Below are 16,142 nucleotides of genomic sequence, written 5' to 3'. Positions count from 1 at the left end.
AATGTTGCTGCATGATGATGAAGATCTTCTGGATTGTGTCGTCTTCAGTGATGAATCGACACTTCACCGAAGTTGAGTTGGAGAAACATACACAATGTGCGCAACTGGATGAATTGCTAATTCACGACTAGCCTTCCAAAGGGCTTTCTTGAGTCTCCACATCAAAGACTCTCACTCGTTCAACATGTTCTTCAGTTACTCTTGGTTATTCCATATTCTTTCCTTTGCGCAAAGATATATAAACAAAACTGTTTGAGTTGCTCTTTCATTTGACGTACAATTTATAGTTGTAAGTTGAATATAATAAATGCTACAAAGTGGTGAAACACCCTGTACTTTCATCAAGACATGAAACTGATGAAAATATCATGTTAGGGCTGTTTGAATACAGATATGGTTGGAAAGTAGCATTGGTATCCTCATAGATATGAACAACAAGCAATTACTTGTATAAAAAGCTACATAAGATGATCTAATGATATGAGTGAAAGGAATTAAAAGCCAATTGGCACATAAATCTTATGTAAAAGGAGGTGTTTTCATGTTTATACTTCAATAAAATCTTTGTTTATACCAAAATAATTAAATTACTTTTCATTTCAATTACATTTGCAGTGTTACTTTTCTACTTTATAGTGAAATCAAATTGAGCCAAAACTATACATAATAGAAGAACAACTGAATTCAGATATGGATTCAGTGTTCAGATATCACAAGATTAAGCTATAACTGAACAAAAAGTATTCAAAAATAATATTTGATTGGCATGCATAATTTAGTTACACAGTTGCAGTATGTGCTGTACCTTCAGAAATGCAATTAGAGATTATTACATAATTACACTCTGCTGATATATCACAGTGCAACAATCTCGTTATTGTGGTATTGTGGCATACACGTAGAAGAGTTTAACAAAGTATGTAGAAACATGGTCATGCTCATGTTTCAGTTAAGTTTTAGTTCTGAACAACTTTTTCTGTCATGAAAATCATAATAACCATAAAATGGTCCCAGCTTCATAATCATACAATGGAGACCATCTAGAGTTTTGTGGCAACTTTGAATATAACACAAAATAGTTCAGCACTTGACACTGGACTCACATTCGGGAGGACGACGGTTCAATCCCATCTCCAGCCATCCTGATTTAGGTTTTCCATGATTTCCCTAAATCGTCTCAGGCAAATGCCGGGATGGTTCCTTTGAAAGGGCACGGCTGATTTCCTTCCCAATCCTTCCCTAACCTGAGCTTGCGCTCCGTCTCTAATGACCTCGTTGTCGACGGGACGTTAAACACTAACCTCCACCACCAGTTCATCACTTGCAAATAATAAGAAATTTTATGTTCCACAAATGCAATAAATGTTAGTATTTTTTACCTGTATCAAATGTTTCTTTCAAACACATTCTTTAAAAATCAACTATGCTTAGTCATGGCCTGCTCACTAGTGCTGTTAGTGCAACCACATCATTACCTGACTGCATGTGCACCTGACATGGATAACATTGTTCCTGATGTGATTGACATAATTCTGAATCAATGTCAGTCTACACATATTTTGTGAAGTCCAGTTAATCTCATTGCTCTTCTTTCAGGTTCCCCTGTTGCATTCTCTAACATATTGTTGTTGTGGTCTTCAGTCCTGAGACTGGTTTGATGCAGCTCTCCATGCTACTCTATCCTGTGCAAGCTTCTTCATCTCCCAGTACCTACTGCAACCTACATCCTTCTGAATCTGCTTGGTGTATTCATCTCTTGGCCTCCCTCTACGATTTTTACCCTCCATGCTGCCCTCCAATGCTAAATTTGTGATCCCTTGATGCCTCAAAACATGTCCTACCAACCGATCCCTTCTTCTAGTCAAATTGTGCCACACACTTCTCTTCTCCCCAATCCTATTCAATACCTCCTCATTAGTTACGTGATCTACCCGCCTTATCTTCAGCATTCTTCTGTAGCACCACATTTCAAAAGCTTCTATTCTCTTCTTGTCCAAACTAGTTATCGTCCATGTTTCACTTCCATACATGGCTACACTCCATACAAATACTTTCAGAAATGACTTCCTGACACTTAAATCTATACTCAGTGTTAACAAATTTTTCTTCTTCAGAAACAATTTCCTTGCCATTGCCAGTCTACATTTTATACCCTCTCTACTTCGAGCATCATCAGTTATTTTACTCCCTAAATAGCAAAACTCCTTTACTACTTTAAGTGTCTCATTTCCTAATCTAATTCCCTCAGCATCACCCGATTTAATTTGACTACATTCCATTATCCTCGTTTTGCTTTTGTTGATGTTCATCTTATATCCTCCTTTCAAGACACTGTCCATTCCGTTCAACTGCTCTTCCAAGTCCTTTGCTGTCTCTGACAGAATTACAATGTCATCGGCGAACCTCAAAGTTTTTATCTCTTCTCCATGAATTTTAATACCTACTCCGAATTTTTCTTTTGTTTCCTTTACTGCTTGCTCAATATACAAATTGAATAACATCGGGGAGAGGCTACAACCCTGTCTCACACCTTTCCCAACCACTGCTTCCCTTTCATGCCCCTCGACTCTTATTACTGCCATCTGGTTTCTGTACAAATTGTAAATAGCCTTTCGCTCCGTGTATTTTACCCCTGCCACCTTCAGAATTTGAAAGAGAGTATTCCAGTCAACATTGTCAAAAGCTTTCTCTAAGTCTACAAATGCTAGAAATGTAGGTTTGCCTTTTCTTAATCTTTCTTCTAAGATAAGTCGTAAGGTTAGTATTGCCTCACATGTTCCAACATTTCTACGGAATCCAAACTGAGCTTCCCCGAGGTCCGCTTCTACCAGTTTTTCCATTCGTCTGTAAAAAATTCGCATTAGTATTTTGCAGCTGTGACTTATTAAACTGATAGTTTGGTAATTTTCACATCTGTCAACACTTGCTTTCTTTGGGATTGGAATTATTATATTTTTCTTGAAGTCTGAGGGTGTTTCGCCTGTCTCATACATCTTGCTCACCAGATGGTAGAGCATAACATCATAATGTAGAGCATAACATAATAATAATAATTCTGTGTGGCCAAATCTTTCAACTGGACATTACTTTGGCAACTAGTGTGCACTGAACCTACCACAGTAATCTTACCAGGGAAAGAGGACCTATAGTTCAATGTGGGATCCAAACTAAATGTTGTCCCTGGCATATCTACATTTCATTGAAAAGTGAATGCTATGTTAAATGCAGACTGAAAAATTGTGTGTTCTTCCTGGAATTCAACAACACAACCTTTTGATTTCCAGGCACACACTTTACCAGCAGAGATTCAGGCTCAACTAAGGTTCTAGAACATAATGGAACACTTGTTTTACAAGTGGACACTGATCTGGATCTGTAACTCACGTTTCAAGCTGAGCTTCGCTTCTTGTGTTTTCTCTCCGAGCCTGTTTGTAACCTTCACTTTATAAACACCTGCATCACTTGTCTGTGCATCCTTTAACTCTAATTTGTATGTGTCTCCATCTTCAGAAATGGTTATTCTGTTTGATGACTTTAATTCTTCTCCGTCTTTGTACCTGTGATAAAATCAGACAATTGTTTTTGAATAAAAATACTCTAAATATGAATTCTTTTGTAAATTACACAGAAATTGTACAGCCTGTGCCAGCCATATAGAAGAGGGAAGTGCTATTACTGTAACATAGTGCTACAACTCATCAGTTAATATATAGAGAAAATATATTGAAAGAAAACGAAGGGTAGAAATAAATTTTGTAAATGTGTCAGCTTATAATAGGACCTTAAATCATCCATCACAAACAACAATTATATTTATTAAATGATTAGTTGTTGCAGAATATTAGCATCTAACTCTAGAACTTGAAAACAGATGTACTTTAAATGTGGCTGTCAACCGCTCAACACATCCCCTATGTGACAAGCTGCTATTCCATCCCAGACTTTCCTTCATACATGTCAAAACATTGAGAGAAGTGTAGTAAGTCCTGAACCCCTGACACACACACAGATACACACACACACACACACAGAGAGAGAGAGAGAGGGAGAGGGGGGGGGGGGGGGAGCAGGGTTGGGAGGTGAGAGAAACAGAAGAAAAATTTAATATAACGAAACAAAATATTTGTGCATGTGTATTGCAAACATAGTATCGACATGTCACTGTTGGTGTTGGTGTGTGTGTGTGTGTGTGTGTGTGTGTGTGTGTGTGTGTGTGTGTGTTTGTTTTAATTATGAGTTAATACATTATTTGTAAATAAGACACTATCAATAATTTGCAAAGAAACTGAGCAACTCACCATTTCACATCTGGTTTCGGAATTCCACTTGCCTTTACTTCAAACACAGTTCCAAGTGACTCATATATTTCTCTGTCTTCCAAATTTGACGAATTTATCTCTGGTGGAGCTATAAGGAATAGTAACAATTGCTATATGAATTACTTAAAAATTGTAAAATATGGTAACTAACAATCAAAATTAGTCAAAAATTAGTGACAATACATAACTGGATGTGACTTATATTCAAATTATGTATTATGTAACTTTGTAAAAGGAAGTGCATAGCTTTGGGACACTTTATCACTATTTTTTCATTCTGTATTTCATAATGCATATTGAGGGTCAGATGTCTACGTTTCATAAATCAAAGACATTTAATACAGAAATTAGCTTAGAAATAAAAAATGTTTCTGACTGTTTTCCACAAAAATATATAATGAAACCTGATGAGATTTTGTATACCATACATTAACATATTGCTCAAGGTTAACACTTAGCATTTTTCAACAGTGCTTGTCTTTATTATTTTCAAACATGTGTTCATGTAACTCTAACAAAATATGTATTCCTAAGTATTTGCAATTTTCTCCTTTTGTAGTTTTCACCTTATAAAGGAAGAAGACATACAAATGTGGAACCAGATGACTGTGAATAGTATTTATTGTCTCAGATTTGTGTTATGTGCTGAATGTCTCACACAAGGATTGATTTGCTGTTCAAGGGCAAAAGAGTGGCTTTAATATGAGCTGATGTTTCACCTCACTGTTTAAAACACAAAGCAATACTTCTCAAAGGTTTCTAGATAATGTGTAAGGAGTTCCTGATAATTTCCAGATCAGCCACCATTATTTATAATACTGTCCATTTGGAAACAATAATTCAATGAGTACTAGATAAAAATATATATTAGCCATACAGCAAGGAAGTCTCCATGTTGAACTAATGATCAACAATATCACATACTGGTAACTCTGGTGGTGATTTTTGTGTAGAACCTACAAGTATGGTCTGTTTGCCCTTTTGTATCCTGCATGCCTGTAATCTGAAAAATATAACACAAATAATATGTTACAGCAGGCATGAGAAGAGAGAGGGAGAAATGGACGAACCCTGAACCTTTTACTTAACAGCCATTCAGAACTGTAAAACAATATTTATATTCCAGCCAGTTAAAAAGTCTCTCCTGCTTAATTTCAATGCATAGTATGGTCATTAGATTCTCTAAATAACACCCATTACAGACACTATAGGGGTACTTCCTACAGTTTTCACCAGATACCCCTTTCTATCTAGGTAACTGTCCTAAGATAGATCACCTTTCAACCTCTGTGCCCCAAGATCTAAAAATTAACAGTCCTTCAGATTGCAGTAGATTTTCATCACACACACAATTGCTTCTCATTTTGCAAATTTCTTTTAATATGTTGTCTCAATTCTGAAAATTAACCAGACAGTTTGGAAACTTATCAATGACAGAAACATATTACATGGGAGATACAATTATCTTGAATTCACTGCTCATCAATAATTGAATGTTAGTAACAGGCATTCAGGCAATATTGAACTGATTGTTTCTAACTGAACCTTGTTTGTTTCTGTACCCTAAATTTTCAGATATTAATAGCTGGTGATAATGCAATATAATTAACTTCAAATACAACATAAAACTGGTTGAAATTTCCTGTTTCTTTTGATACCAATCATTTTACAGAAACTTACATTATCACTTTTCATTGTATGATTCAGATTTTCTTATGCTTATATTGTTAATATTAAATGAAAGTCACGACCACTTGATTCTAGGCACTTCCCACAATCATTACCTTGCAGCCAGTTTCTCACAAAAGAATTAATTGCACTTTGTTGAATTGGCATGTACCTGATTTCAGATTTATAATCCCAGATCATATGTTACTGATTACTATATGAAACAATACAATTCCATTAAATTTTTATTTTGGTAATATTTGTGGTAATTGTTTTTAGCACTTTCATCTTCATGTCAATGTTGTTCAATTGGTAATTATAAATATTATTTGTGGCATTCTATGAGAGGCTCCCATCTCTATTACAATACACATATACATACAGAAAACATTTTTTACAGTTTACATCAACTATATTTAGAATATATAATGAATAAGAGAGTTCTCATCATTATGACACATGGCTCCCTGAATGCTCTGACAATGACCTAATGAGTCATTATGTTAAAAAAAATAGTCCCAGAGCTGAAGATGATCAGTTATGTGTCAGTCATGACTAGGCTGACATATAATGTGTGCCACATGTGCTACATCAGCACATTTGTTTGAGATAATTTTTTAGTGGCAACATAGATTTCAGATATCTTAATTTTCAGCCACTGTCCGTGTCATCATAGTTGTGATCTAGCACAGAGGCCAGAAAGATATGTGTATCACTTTTCAACTCTTCTTGCTTACATTTATAAGAAGCCCTAATGCTTGCCAAATAAGTTTTAGGAACATCACAACTTATTGGAAATAAGCATACATGACCTCGTTGATGATGTTCAGGCACAAAAGGTTCAGTAAAATGGATAGTGTTACCCATTTCTCACATCAGATAAAATCATTTCATTTAGGCAATATAGAGAGTTGCTTAAGTTTGCTGGAATGATCTATCACACACATGTGAAGTACATAACTAGCATAATGATTACAGATGAGAGAGAGCCTATGTCCCAACTCCCCTTGGCACACAAACAATATCAAAAATAAAAATGAAGTAGAGGTGTTGGTGATCAAAATACATCCTTCCAAAAGTACATCTGGGCTGTGATATGTATTATATAAAATGGAGCAGAACATAACAGAATAGAATATTGGAGTTCAGAAGTAGCTGAAATCACTAAAACTCCAACATGGGAACATTGGAGTTCAGAAGTAGCTGAAATCATTAAAACTAAACATGGGACCTTAGTCCAATGAAATTCTATCTACTTCTATATAGGAACTATAATAGATTTAGCTCCACTGTAGACTCTTAATTTACTGAAGATCCCTTGAGCAGATAAAATAAATAAATAAAAAAGGAATTAGAATTGTTTCACAGAGAAGACTTCCTACAACACTCATATCTGCTTGTAACAAAAATCCTATAGCATAATCCAATTTTAAACATACCTAATAGCTTACCTGGTACAACATGTCTTCCATGGAAATTTTAAGAATAAATGGCCTACTTAGAACAAAATGACTGCCTTGGACATTTTAAACATAACAGTCTATATAGAACAAAATTACTACCTAGAAACCAGTATTCTGATTGCCATGGATAAAGATAACTAAATTCTATCAGTTCTTTCTAGACCTTCAATTTTGATCCACTATCATAATAACGTATAGCAAAAAGTTTGTAATTGAGTGAAAACTTTCTTGGCAGTCAAAAAGGGCTATGTAATTCTCACTGGAGAGTCACAGGCTGAGACAGAAGTTTTAATTGCTACACCCTGGGAAGGAGTATAAGCACCACTATCACTCATCTGGTATACTATTTACTTGAGAGATAGTATTATCTGTATTTTCAGAATTTTTGCTGATGATCCAGTTATCAATATTAACAAATAATATCTCATAAAACTTCCATAAATATCCAATTATACTCATATATATAAAAAATGCTGCCTGGTGCAAAGACTAGCATTTAGTCTCCACAGAGAGAAATGTGAAGTAGTACACTTAATGAAATGTAAAATTTGGTACTCTTTGACAACAGGCTTAATGACTCATAACTAGCTCTAGTCTCATCAAAAATCATTGGGAATCACAATCTGTAAACACATGAATTGGAAGTCACATAGGCTCAACTGTACACAAAGCAAATAGCAAGCTTCAACTTATTGGTAGGATAGTGGGAAATTGGAGAGTCTCTACAGAAGAGATTGCGTAAAAAAATCTGTATGCTCCATACTTGGCTGCTGCAAGTGTTTGAGACAAATATCATGTCAGACTAACAGGGGGTGTGGAGTGTACACAAAGAATGTCAGTGTAAAATGATAACATGTTTCTTTGACTGGTGAGAGAGAGTTCACATGAGATTTTGAAAAATTTTAAATGCCAGATGCTTAAAGGATGACACTTCCTCTGAAGACCTGCTACAAAATTTAAAAGATCTGGTTCCTGTTCAGCAGACTTGTAGGTAAACCAAATAGCAGGCAGAGAGTTATTGGTATGGTATTGAGAAACTACAGTTTTGTCTACAAGACTGCTTGCAAAACATCTGTAAAGTTCTTATTGGAATTATTGCACTTGTCTGTTGGGCCCATATTAGATCTGATTACCACACTGATCGCCACGAGGCATCCAGCGGTTACAGCACAGCTTCACACTTGATGCTGTGTACCTTATGGTGGTTACATGCTCCGCTCTATTTAGTGAAATAGGTACTGCAATACTATGCATTAATTTTTTTTTGAATAAGCTAAGCCTGTGAACAGGAAATCAGGTAAAAAACCTTGTTCAACAATTTTAATTTTGTTTTTTTGCACATTACTTTCAACAGAGTTCTTATTACTAATTTTTACAAAATTTCAGCAATGTACTACATCCATATAAAGTAATTGTTAATTTATATTATGGACTAAACAGTGAGATTTTCTTTACCATACATCAGGTATAAGGAAATAAGAGTGAATTGAATGGTCAGACTTCTTTGATTGATAAGAGGCAAATTAGAAATGCACTCTAAGATAGACCCTGCACACCTTGTGGAAAAACTACCTGGACACAACCAGGAACTGGACATTAAGGCAGACACTACACATAAATTCACTAGAGAATATGAAGGTACTAATGAGTCTGATAGGATTTTGGCCAGTACTTAGCTTTAGGAGGCTAAATAAATAGTACTGCTGATAGACACATATAAAAGTGACACACCATCTAGCTTTCAGAAAATGTAGTTGCTTTGTTGGGGAGGAGAAATGCCTCCATGTTCACCTTCGTCTACCATCACTCTCACAACATACAAGTATCCCTCTGAGCAAACTGCCCGTCCTTTTTTTCCCCTCTCTCTTCCTTGATGAAGGAATGATTATATCTGAGACACAAGGCAGTGTGCCCCTTTTACTTTTACATGCATCCATTGGCAGTACTACGTATCTTGCCTCCTGAAAGTAGTACTAGGAAACAATTCTGTCTCTTAATTAATCTGTTTTCTTTATTGAATTTGTCTTTGATACAACAGTCTCTTTTCTTTCATATTTAAACAAATGGCTATTTTTTCTTATTGTTCTTTCATATTTATAGGTTATTTGTTCTTTCATGTCTCTCTTCTCTCCTTGTTCTTTCTCTACATGGGGAACTACCCTTATATTAATTTGCTACACATTTATACTCTTTGCTACATTCCACCATATTCCTCATCCCTATTCTATTTGCCTTATACCTCCACATTTCCATTCCCTCATTCCAATTAATGCACAAGATGTGGTCATACATGCACATATTTGTGTTAAAATTCTTGCCCCTGAAAATAACAGTATTTCGAAAGGCACAGAATATTAACAGCTCTAAATTTTAGGTACAGATTTACCATTCACCACTTCATTTTAATGAAAGCCGCAATCTATCTTCTAGAGCATTGCTCTTCAAGTTATACATATTTTGAAATTAAACAAGTAAAATTTACGGTAAGGAGCTGACATGGCACTGTCGAGGCATCCCATTCACTGGCCAATGATATAAGGTCTAATTATGTTCCATGGTGTTTAAAGTAAAATTTACTTCTGCTCTCTTTTGTACTATAGATTATCAAATTACAGGCTACTAAAGTTAACATAAACTGGTTAAAATTAAATTTCTAAACGACATTGACAGAACTTACCATGTATCATACCTGCTTCCAGAAAATATGCTTGTCTCCATCACTGAACAGTCAATAAAAATGAAAGGCAAACTGTTAGAACATGCACTCCGAATACATGAGTCTGTTAGTATCAAGCATTCAAGGAAATTAAATGATGTCAAAAAAACATTCACTACACATTATGATACACGATTTCATTCTTTTGCATTTTTGGATGGGAACATTACAAACACAAAAAATTCATGGCAGTGATATATTAAAAATTGATTATTCATTTCAAAATAAAAACTACAGAAAAAATACCAACACAAAAAATAGACTTTTCTTTTATTATACATGGAAAACAAATTAGCTTCTGATTTTAAGTGAAATATCCTATTTGTTTCATAAAGAATGGCAAACATATCATTTTACCGGATCTTTTGATAGGTCAGACCTGAAGCATTATTATTAATGGCATTAAAAAGTCCATTTTTGATTACTTCAGTGCTCTATTGCAATAGAAGTACTGCATTAATACATTTAAAAACGTAAAAACTGCTGCAAAACAGCTCTTGTTCTCCTGAAGTATTCCCTTTATTAGTAGAAATGAAGTGTAACATCACCCCATACACCAAAAAACTGAAACTGCAGAAAACTAAAAAGAGAAATATAGACATTAAAATCTGTTTGTTTAAAACAAAAGAGATAATATTTATTTCACACAGCAAAAATAAGAACTGCTAAACCCTTACAAATATATGTGTTAAATAATGCTGGTTAAATGTATAAATGAAATAAAAGCACAGCATAAAAAGCAAATAATAATAATAAAATAGCACTTGCATTATTAGATCTTTACTAATTTTCTAACATGTCTAATAATTCTGAGAACATGTTAGTGGATAGCACATCTGGTAAATAAAACAGAATTATATTCACGAGTAACTCACTTTACAACTATTAATCAGTTATTTCAAATATTTTAAAGTATCTGAAGCAGGAAATATACTTGTATAAGAGTAAACTAAATTTAGAAGAGTATAATTAGACCAAAAATCACATACAGCTCTTATATTATCTGATTCCAGCCTCTTCAAAGTCCGACTACTTGGATGCCGTATTTAAACATATCAGTAGTTTTTGTATCAACTTACACATTTTGAAATATATGAGAAAATACTTTATAATTAATCACCTTTTATAAATCAATCAGTCAATTAAAACCAGTACAGATTTCCTAGTAGTGCAATGTTAAAAAAATAGACCTGTTTCATTACATGAAAACATAACATCTAATTATAAATGTAAAAAATAGATGTCTTCTGCATGTTAGTATCAGTCGATCAAACACATGAGATTTTTTTCTCGTTTTCACAAGAGTTTCAAATCCTATTGATAACAAGTGTATTAAGAAGGAATTTGTAGCTCAGTTTCAGTAAGGATCAGGGAGTGAAGTGCTTCTAGTTTCGTTGAAGAGCTCAACTAATTATTTGTTTATATGACTGGAACAAAGATATAAATCTGGATCTTTAACATATATCATCTTAATGTTTTAAGGACTCTACTAACTGATTTAGAAGTTTTCAGGAATGAACTATCAAACCTGAAATAATTCTTTCTCTGGAAGAAGCTGTTCCCTCGTTTGAGATGGATTTTCTGTTTACTTTTGCATTCTGTGTATTCTGCCTCACTTTCCTTCTGTACAAATTTCTCTTGAAATATGTACCATGTAAATAGATAAGTACACTTTAGTTTTCTGGAACACAGTGCTAATAATTCATCAGCATTCAAAATCTTTGTTTCTTTTTATTTATCTGCAAAAAATGGTGACTGTAAATTTGAAAACATAGAACGGAACATTCATTTTCTTGTAGCTCCCAGTAGTATGATATATTTTCATATATAGTTGTGATTCACATTTAAATTATGATTTCACAGACGCAGATCATCAGAAGATATGACTTTAATGTTTTGGACATTTGCAATGGTGGTTTTCAAATCACCATACTTTTTCATTCTTGTAGTTTTTACAAGAAAAATAACATTTTAAACAGAAACTATAAATGAAGCAGCACACATCCTATGCAAGTTTAAGGAAGGATTCTATGTTATGATTGTAGTACAGATGAGAATTTTTGTGCTTTGGAAAACTACAGCATATGCATTGTATGGGACAGAGAAGCAGAGCTTATTACAGCATTACTCAAGAGAAACTAATATAAATTAGTCTACTCTAGAAACTTGAAGCTACTGATCTTATTACATAAAACACTTACTTATTTTAATAGGTATCAACTTTTCATTATGACAGATCTCCTTTTTTAAGGCTACAGTGAAGGACTACACAACAGCATTAAATTAAGAATCCACATGGAAACTAACTGAAGACTCTACAGAGGGAGCTAACAGACAAACTGACAAAAAGTGTGAGAAATTCTTAGAAGGAAGTAATGCAGATATAAAGTAAAAACATAAACAATGAAGTGAATTTGCCATTTCTTGCTTTTAATGGTTATGGGAGAAAGAAATGAATTACTGTTGTTGTTGTTATAGACTTCAGTCTGATGAAAGGTTTGATGCACCTCCCCCCAATGATTTATCTATTTTAAGTCTTTCCATATAAGCATGGAAACTGCAGTCTACATCCATTAGAACTGGCTTACCATATTTAAATGTTGGTTTCTGTCCACAATTTTTATCCCTTGCACTTCTCTCCATTGCCACATTAACTATTCCTTGATGCCTATCAACCTATCAAGCTTTTAGTCAAGTTGTCCCACAACATTTTTTATTTCTCTTAATTTTTGCAGTAATTATTCACTTCTTATCTGATTTACATATCAAATCTTCAGCATTCTTCAGTAACACCACATTACAAAAACTTCTATTCCAGTGCTCCTTGTGTTGTTTGTCAAACACATCTCACTTCCATTTAATGCTAACTCTCCATACAAATACTTTCAAATACTTTCTGTTGGCACAGAGTGGGAAGTATGGTATTCTTTAAAATGTTTTCATTGACAGCAACACTCATTTTGCCATCCCTATCATCTCATTTTACAACACTCTCAGCTAAATACTACTTGCTAGGGATCAAGCCCAAACATGACCATTTGAGTGACACATCATTACTGTGACTCATTTCTCCATAAAACTGCCTTTAATTTCTCTGTTGACTTATGATGGTATTGCTTGCACCACTATGAATCACAAAACATATTTATATCTCTGACCAATGACTTCTGGGCAGCAAGATGATTCAGAATGTCAAGCTCTAACACCCATTAATGATTCATTGCGACTGATCTCTGTACGTGAACAGCAATAGATTCTCTCTCTCTCTCTCTATTTTTCCAATAGTTGCCAAGGATATTGGACAATTAATTTCTACTGTATATAACAGAGTATGACACTTACTGTCAATACATTTCTTAGGTTACCCAGAGAGATGATTTGATTTAGTGTTTCCATGACACTTCTATCTGTGAGGGGTCCACATCTTTCCTATTGACTTCACAAAACATCACTAACAGTGGAGTGAAGCACATGTATCTGCTATGGAATCTCTGTGACAGAATACTGAACTCATAAAAGTCAAGCCCTGTTGCAACTAAGCCAATAATATGAATTATTTCTGCACTAAGATATGTCTATGAAGATGACACATTGTGCCTGTGCTTACACAACCTCGGCTAAGAAGCCTGACATCACAATAGGTACAGCCAGTGACTTGTCTTGAGGCTTTTGATATCATAGTACACTATATATTACTTTATATACATTACCACATGAGAGGGAAGTATGGAGAAAGTAGTGCAATTCACTGTGGTGAGACTGTCAAATGAATTTTCCACCTAATAATAAATAAAAATCAGCCAAAGACACTCATTCGTATACACTCAATGTAACCTCATGAGTCTGTAGCAAGACAGTAAAACAATCCAAATTATAAGCAGTCCAGTGAATTATCCAATCAGTATGTCTTGAAGACTATATCAACCTCCCCAAAATTCTGCCAGTTTTGATATGCATGTCAATTTCTTGCTAAAAATGTAACAGGCCTCTGCCTTCCTATCATCAACATATATTTATGAAAACAGTTATTTTTCAAGTATAAACATACATCATGATGTTTTGATGCTAGCCAATAATGAATATTTAAATATATTAATTATTAACATGGTGATGGGTACCAGTTCAGATGGTAGATGACATGCAATCAGCTGTCACTTTTGTAAATACTTCCAAGCCAATAACATAAGTTTGAATATCACTATAAGGCATACAAGTTGAAATTAATGTCTATTATTAAAATAATAATAATAAAAAAATGATAGCTGAATTTAGACGGCTTTCAAAGCAGAAAAAATAAGAAATCAAGAAGAAAGAAAAAACAAGATGGACATAAGGTGAAGGAGTTTTGGTAAAACAGGAAGCATGAAAAAAAAAAAAAAAAGATGATGTATTGAAGTTATGTGGTCCGAGCTGTCAATATCAAGATTCAACAACAACAGTAATAATAATAATGAGAGATGCTTCCACTAAACCTGTGTCAGACAGTTAAAACAGAAACCACAAACAATGCCCACTTTCAGTGATACACTCCAACCCAACATTACATGTTGTTGTTGTTGTGGTCTTCAGTCCTGAGACTGGTTTGATGCAGCTCTCCATGCTACTCTATCCCGTGCAAGCTTCTTCATCTCCCAGTACCTACCGCAACCTACATCTTTCTGAATCTGCTTAGTGTATTCATCTATTGGTCTCCCTCTACGATTTTTACCCTCCACACTGCCCTCCAATACTAAATTGGTGATCCCTTGATGCCTCAGAACATGTCCTACCAACCGATCCCTTCTTCTAGTCAAGTTGTGCCACAAACTTCTCTTCTCCCCAATCCTATTCAATACTTCCTCATTAGTTATGTGATCTACCCATCTAATCTTCAGCACTCTTCTGTAGCACCACATTTCAAAAGCTTCTGTTCTCTTCTTGTCCAAAGTATTTATCGTCCATGTTTCACTTCCATACATGGCTACACTCCATACAAATACTTTCAAAAATGACTTCCTGACACTTAAATCTATACTCGATGTTAACAAATTTCTCTTCTTCAGAAACGCTTTCCTTGCCATTGCCAGTCTACATTTTATATCCTCTCTACTTCAACCATCATCAGTTATTTTGCTCCCCAAATAGCAAAACTCCTTTACTACTTTAAGTGTCTCATTTCCTAATCTAATTCCCTCAGCATCACCCGACTTCATTCGACTACATTCCATTATCCTCGTTTTGCTTTTGTTGATGTTCATCTTATATCCTCCTTTCAAGACACTATCCATTCTGTTCAACTGCTCTTCCAAGTCCTTTGCTGTCTCTGACAGAATTACAATGTCATCGGCGAACCTCAAAGTTTTTATTTCTTCTCCATGGATTTTAATACCTACTCCGAATTTTTCTTTTGTTTCCTTCACTGCTTGCTCAATATACAGATTTAATATCATCGGGGAGAGACTACAACCCTGTCTCACTCCCTTCCCAACCACTGCTTCCCTTTCATGTCCCTCGACTCTTATAACTGTCATCTGGTTTATGTACAAATTGTAAATAGCCTTTCGCTCTCTGTATTTTACCCCTGCCACCTTTAGAATTTGAAAGAGAGTATTCCAGTCAACATTGTCAAAAGCTTTCTCTAAGTCTACAAATGCTAGAAACGTAGGTTTGCCCTTCCTTAATCTAGCTTCTAAGATAAGTCGTAGGGTCAGTATTGCCTCACGTGTTCCAACATTTCTACGGAATCCAAACTGATCTTCCCCGAGGTCGGCTTCTACTAGTTTTTCCATTCGTCTGTAAAGAATTTGCATTAGTATTTTGCAGCTGTCACTTATTAAACTGATAGTTCGCAGCATTACATGTGTCTTGTATATTATATGACCTCTACTTTCACTTTCCTTTGGTCTAATTTTGCAAATGAAAGTAAACACTGCAGCCACATGTGGTTATGTATTGAATCATAAAAGTGTAATTGTCAACAAGTCTTTCATTGTTGTA

General features: G+C 34.7%; 1 protein-coding gene across 4 annotated transcripts in view; it reads right to left on the bottom strand.

The window, feature by feature from the left end:
• LOC126236930 (obscurin) overlaps positions 1-16,142 on the bottom strand; it is a 681,004-nt gene that overhangs the window by 305,132 nt on the left and 359,730 nt on the right. For 3 of the 4 annotated variants that reach the window (XM_049946608.1, XM_049946610.1, XM_049946609.1), the window contains 2 exons: positions 4,299-4,407; positions 3,385-3,557 (listed from right to left, as the gene is read on the bottom strand). In XM_049946608.1, coding sequence (XP_049802565.1) covers positions 3,385-3,557; positions 4,299-4,407 — 282 coding nt within the window. The remainder of the gene's footprint in view (positions 1-3,384; positions 3,558-4,298; positions 4,408-16,142) is intronic. The other variant, XM_049946611.1, reaches the window with a different exon arrangement.

The sequence above is a fragment of the Schistocerca nitens genome, chromosome 2 (genome assembly GCF_023898315.1).
Source record: "Schistocerca nitens isolate TAMUIC-IGC-003100 chromosome 2, iqSchNite1.1, whole genome shotgun sequence".
Classification (NCBI taxonomy): Eukaryota; Metazoa; Arthropoda; class Insecta; order Orthoptera; family Acrididae; genus Schistocerca; species Schistocerca nitens.
Note: the sequence above shows the minus strand (reverse complement) of the source record. Positions and strands in the feature narration are given on the sequence as shown.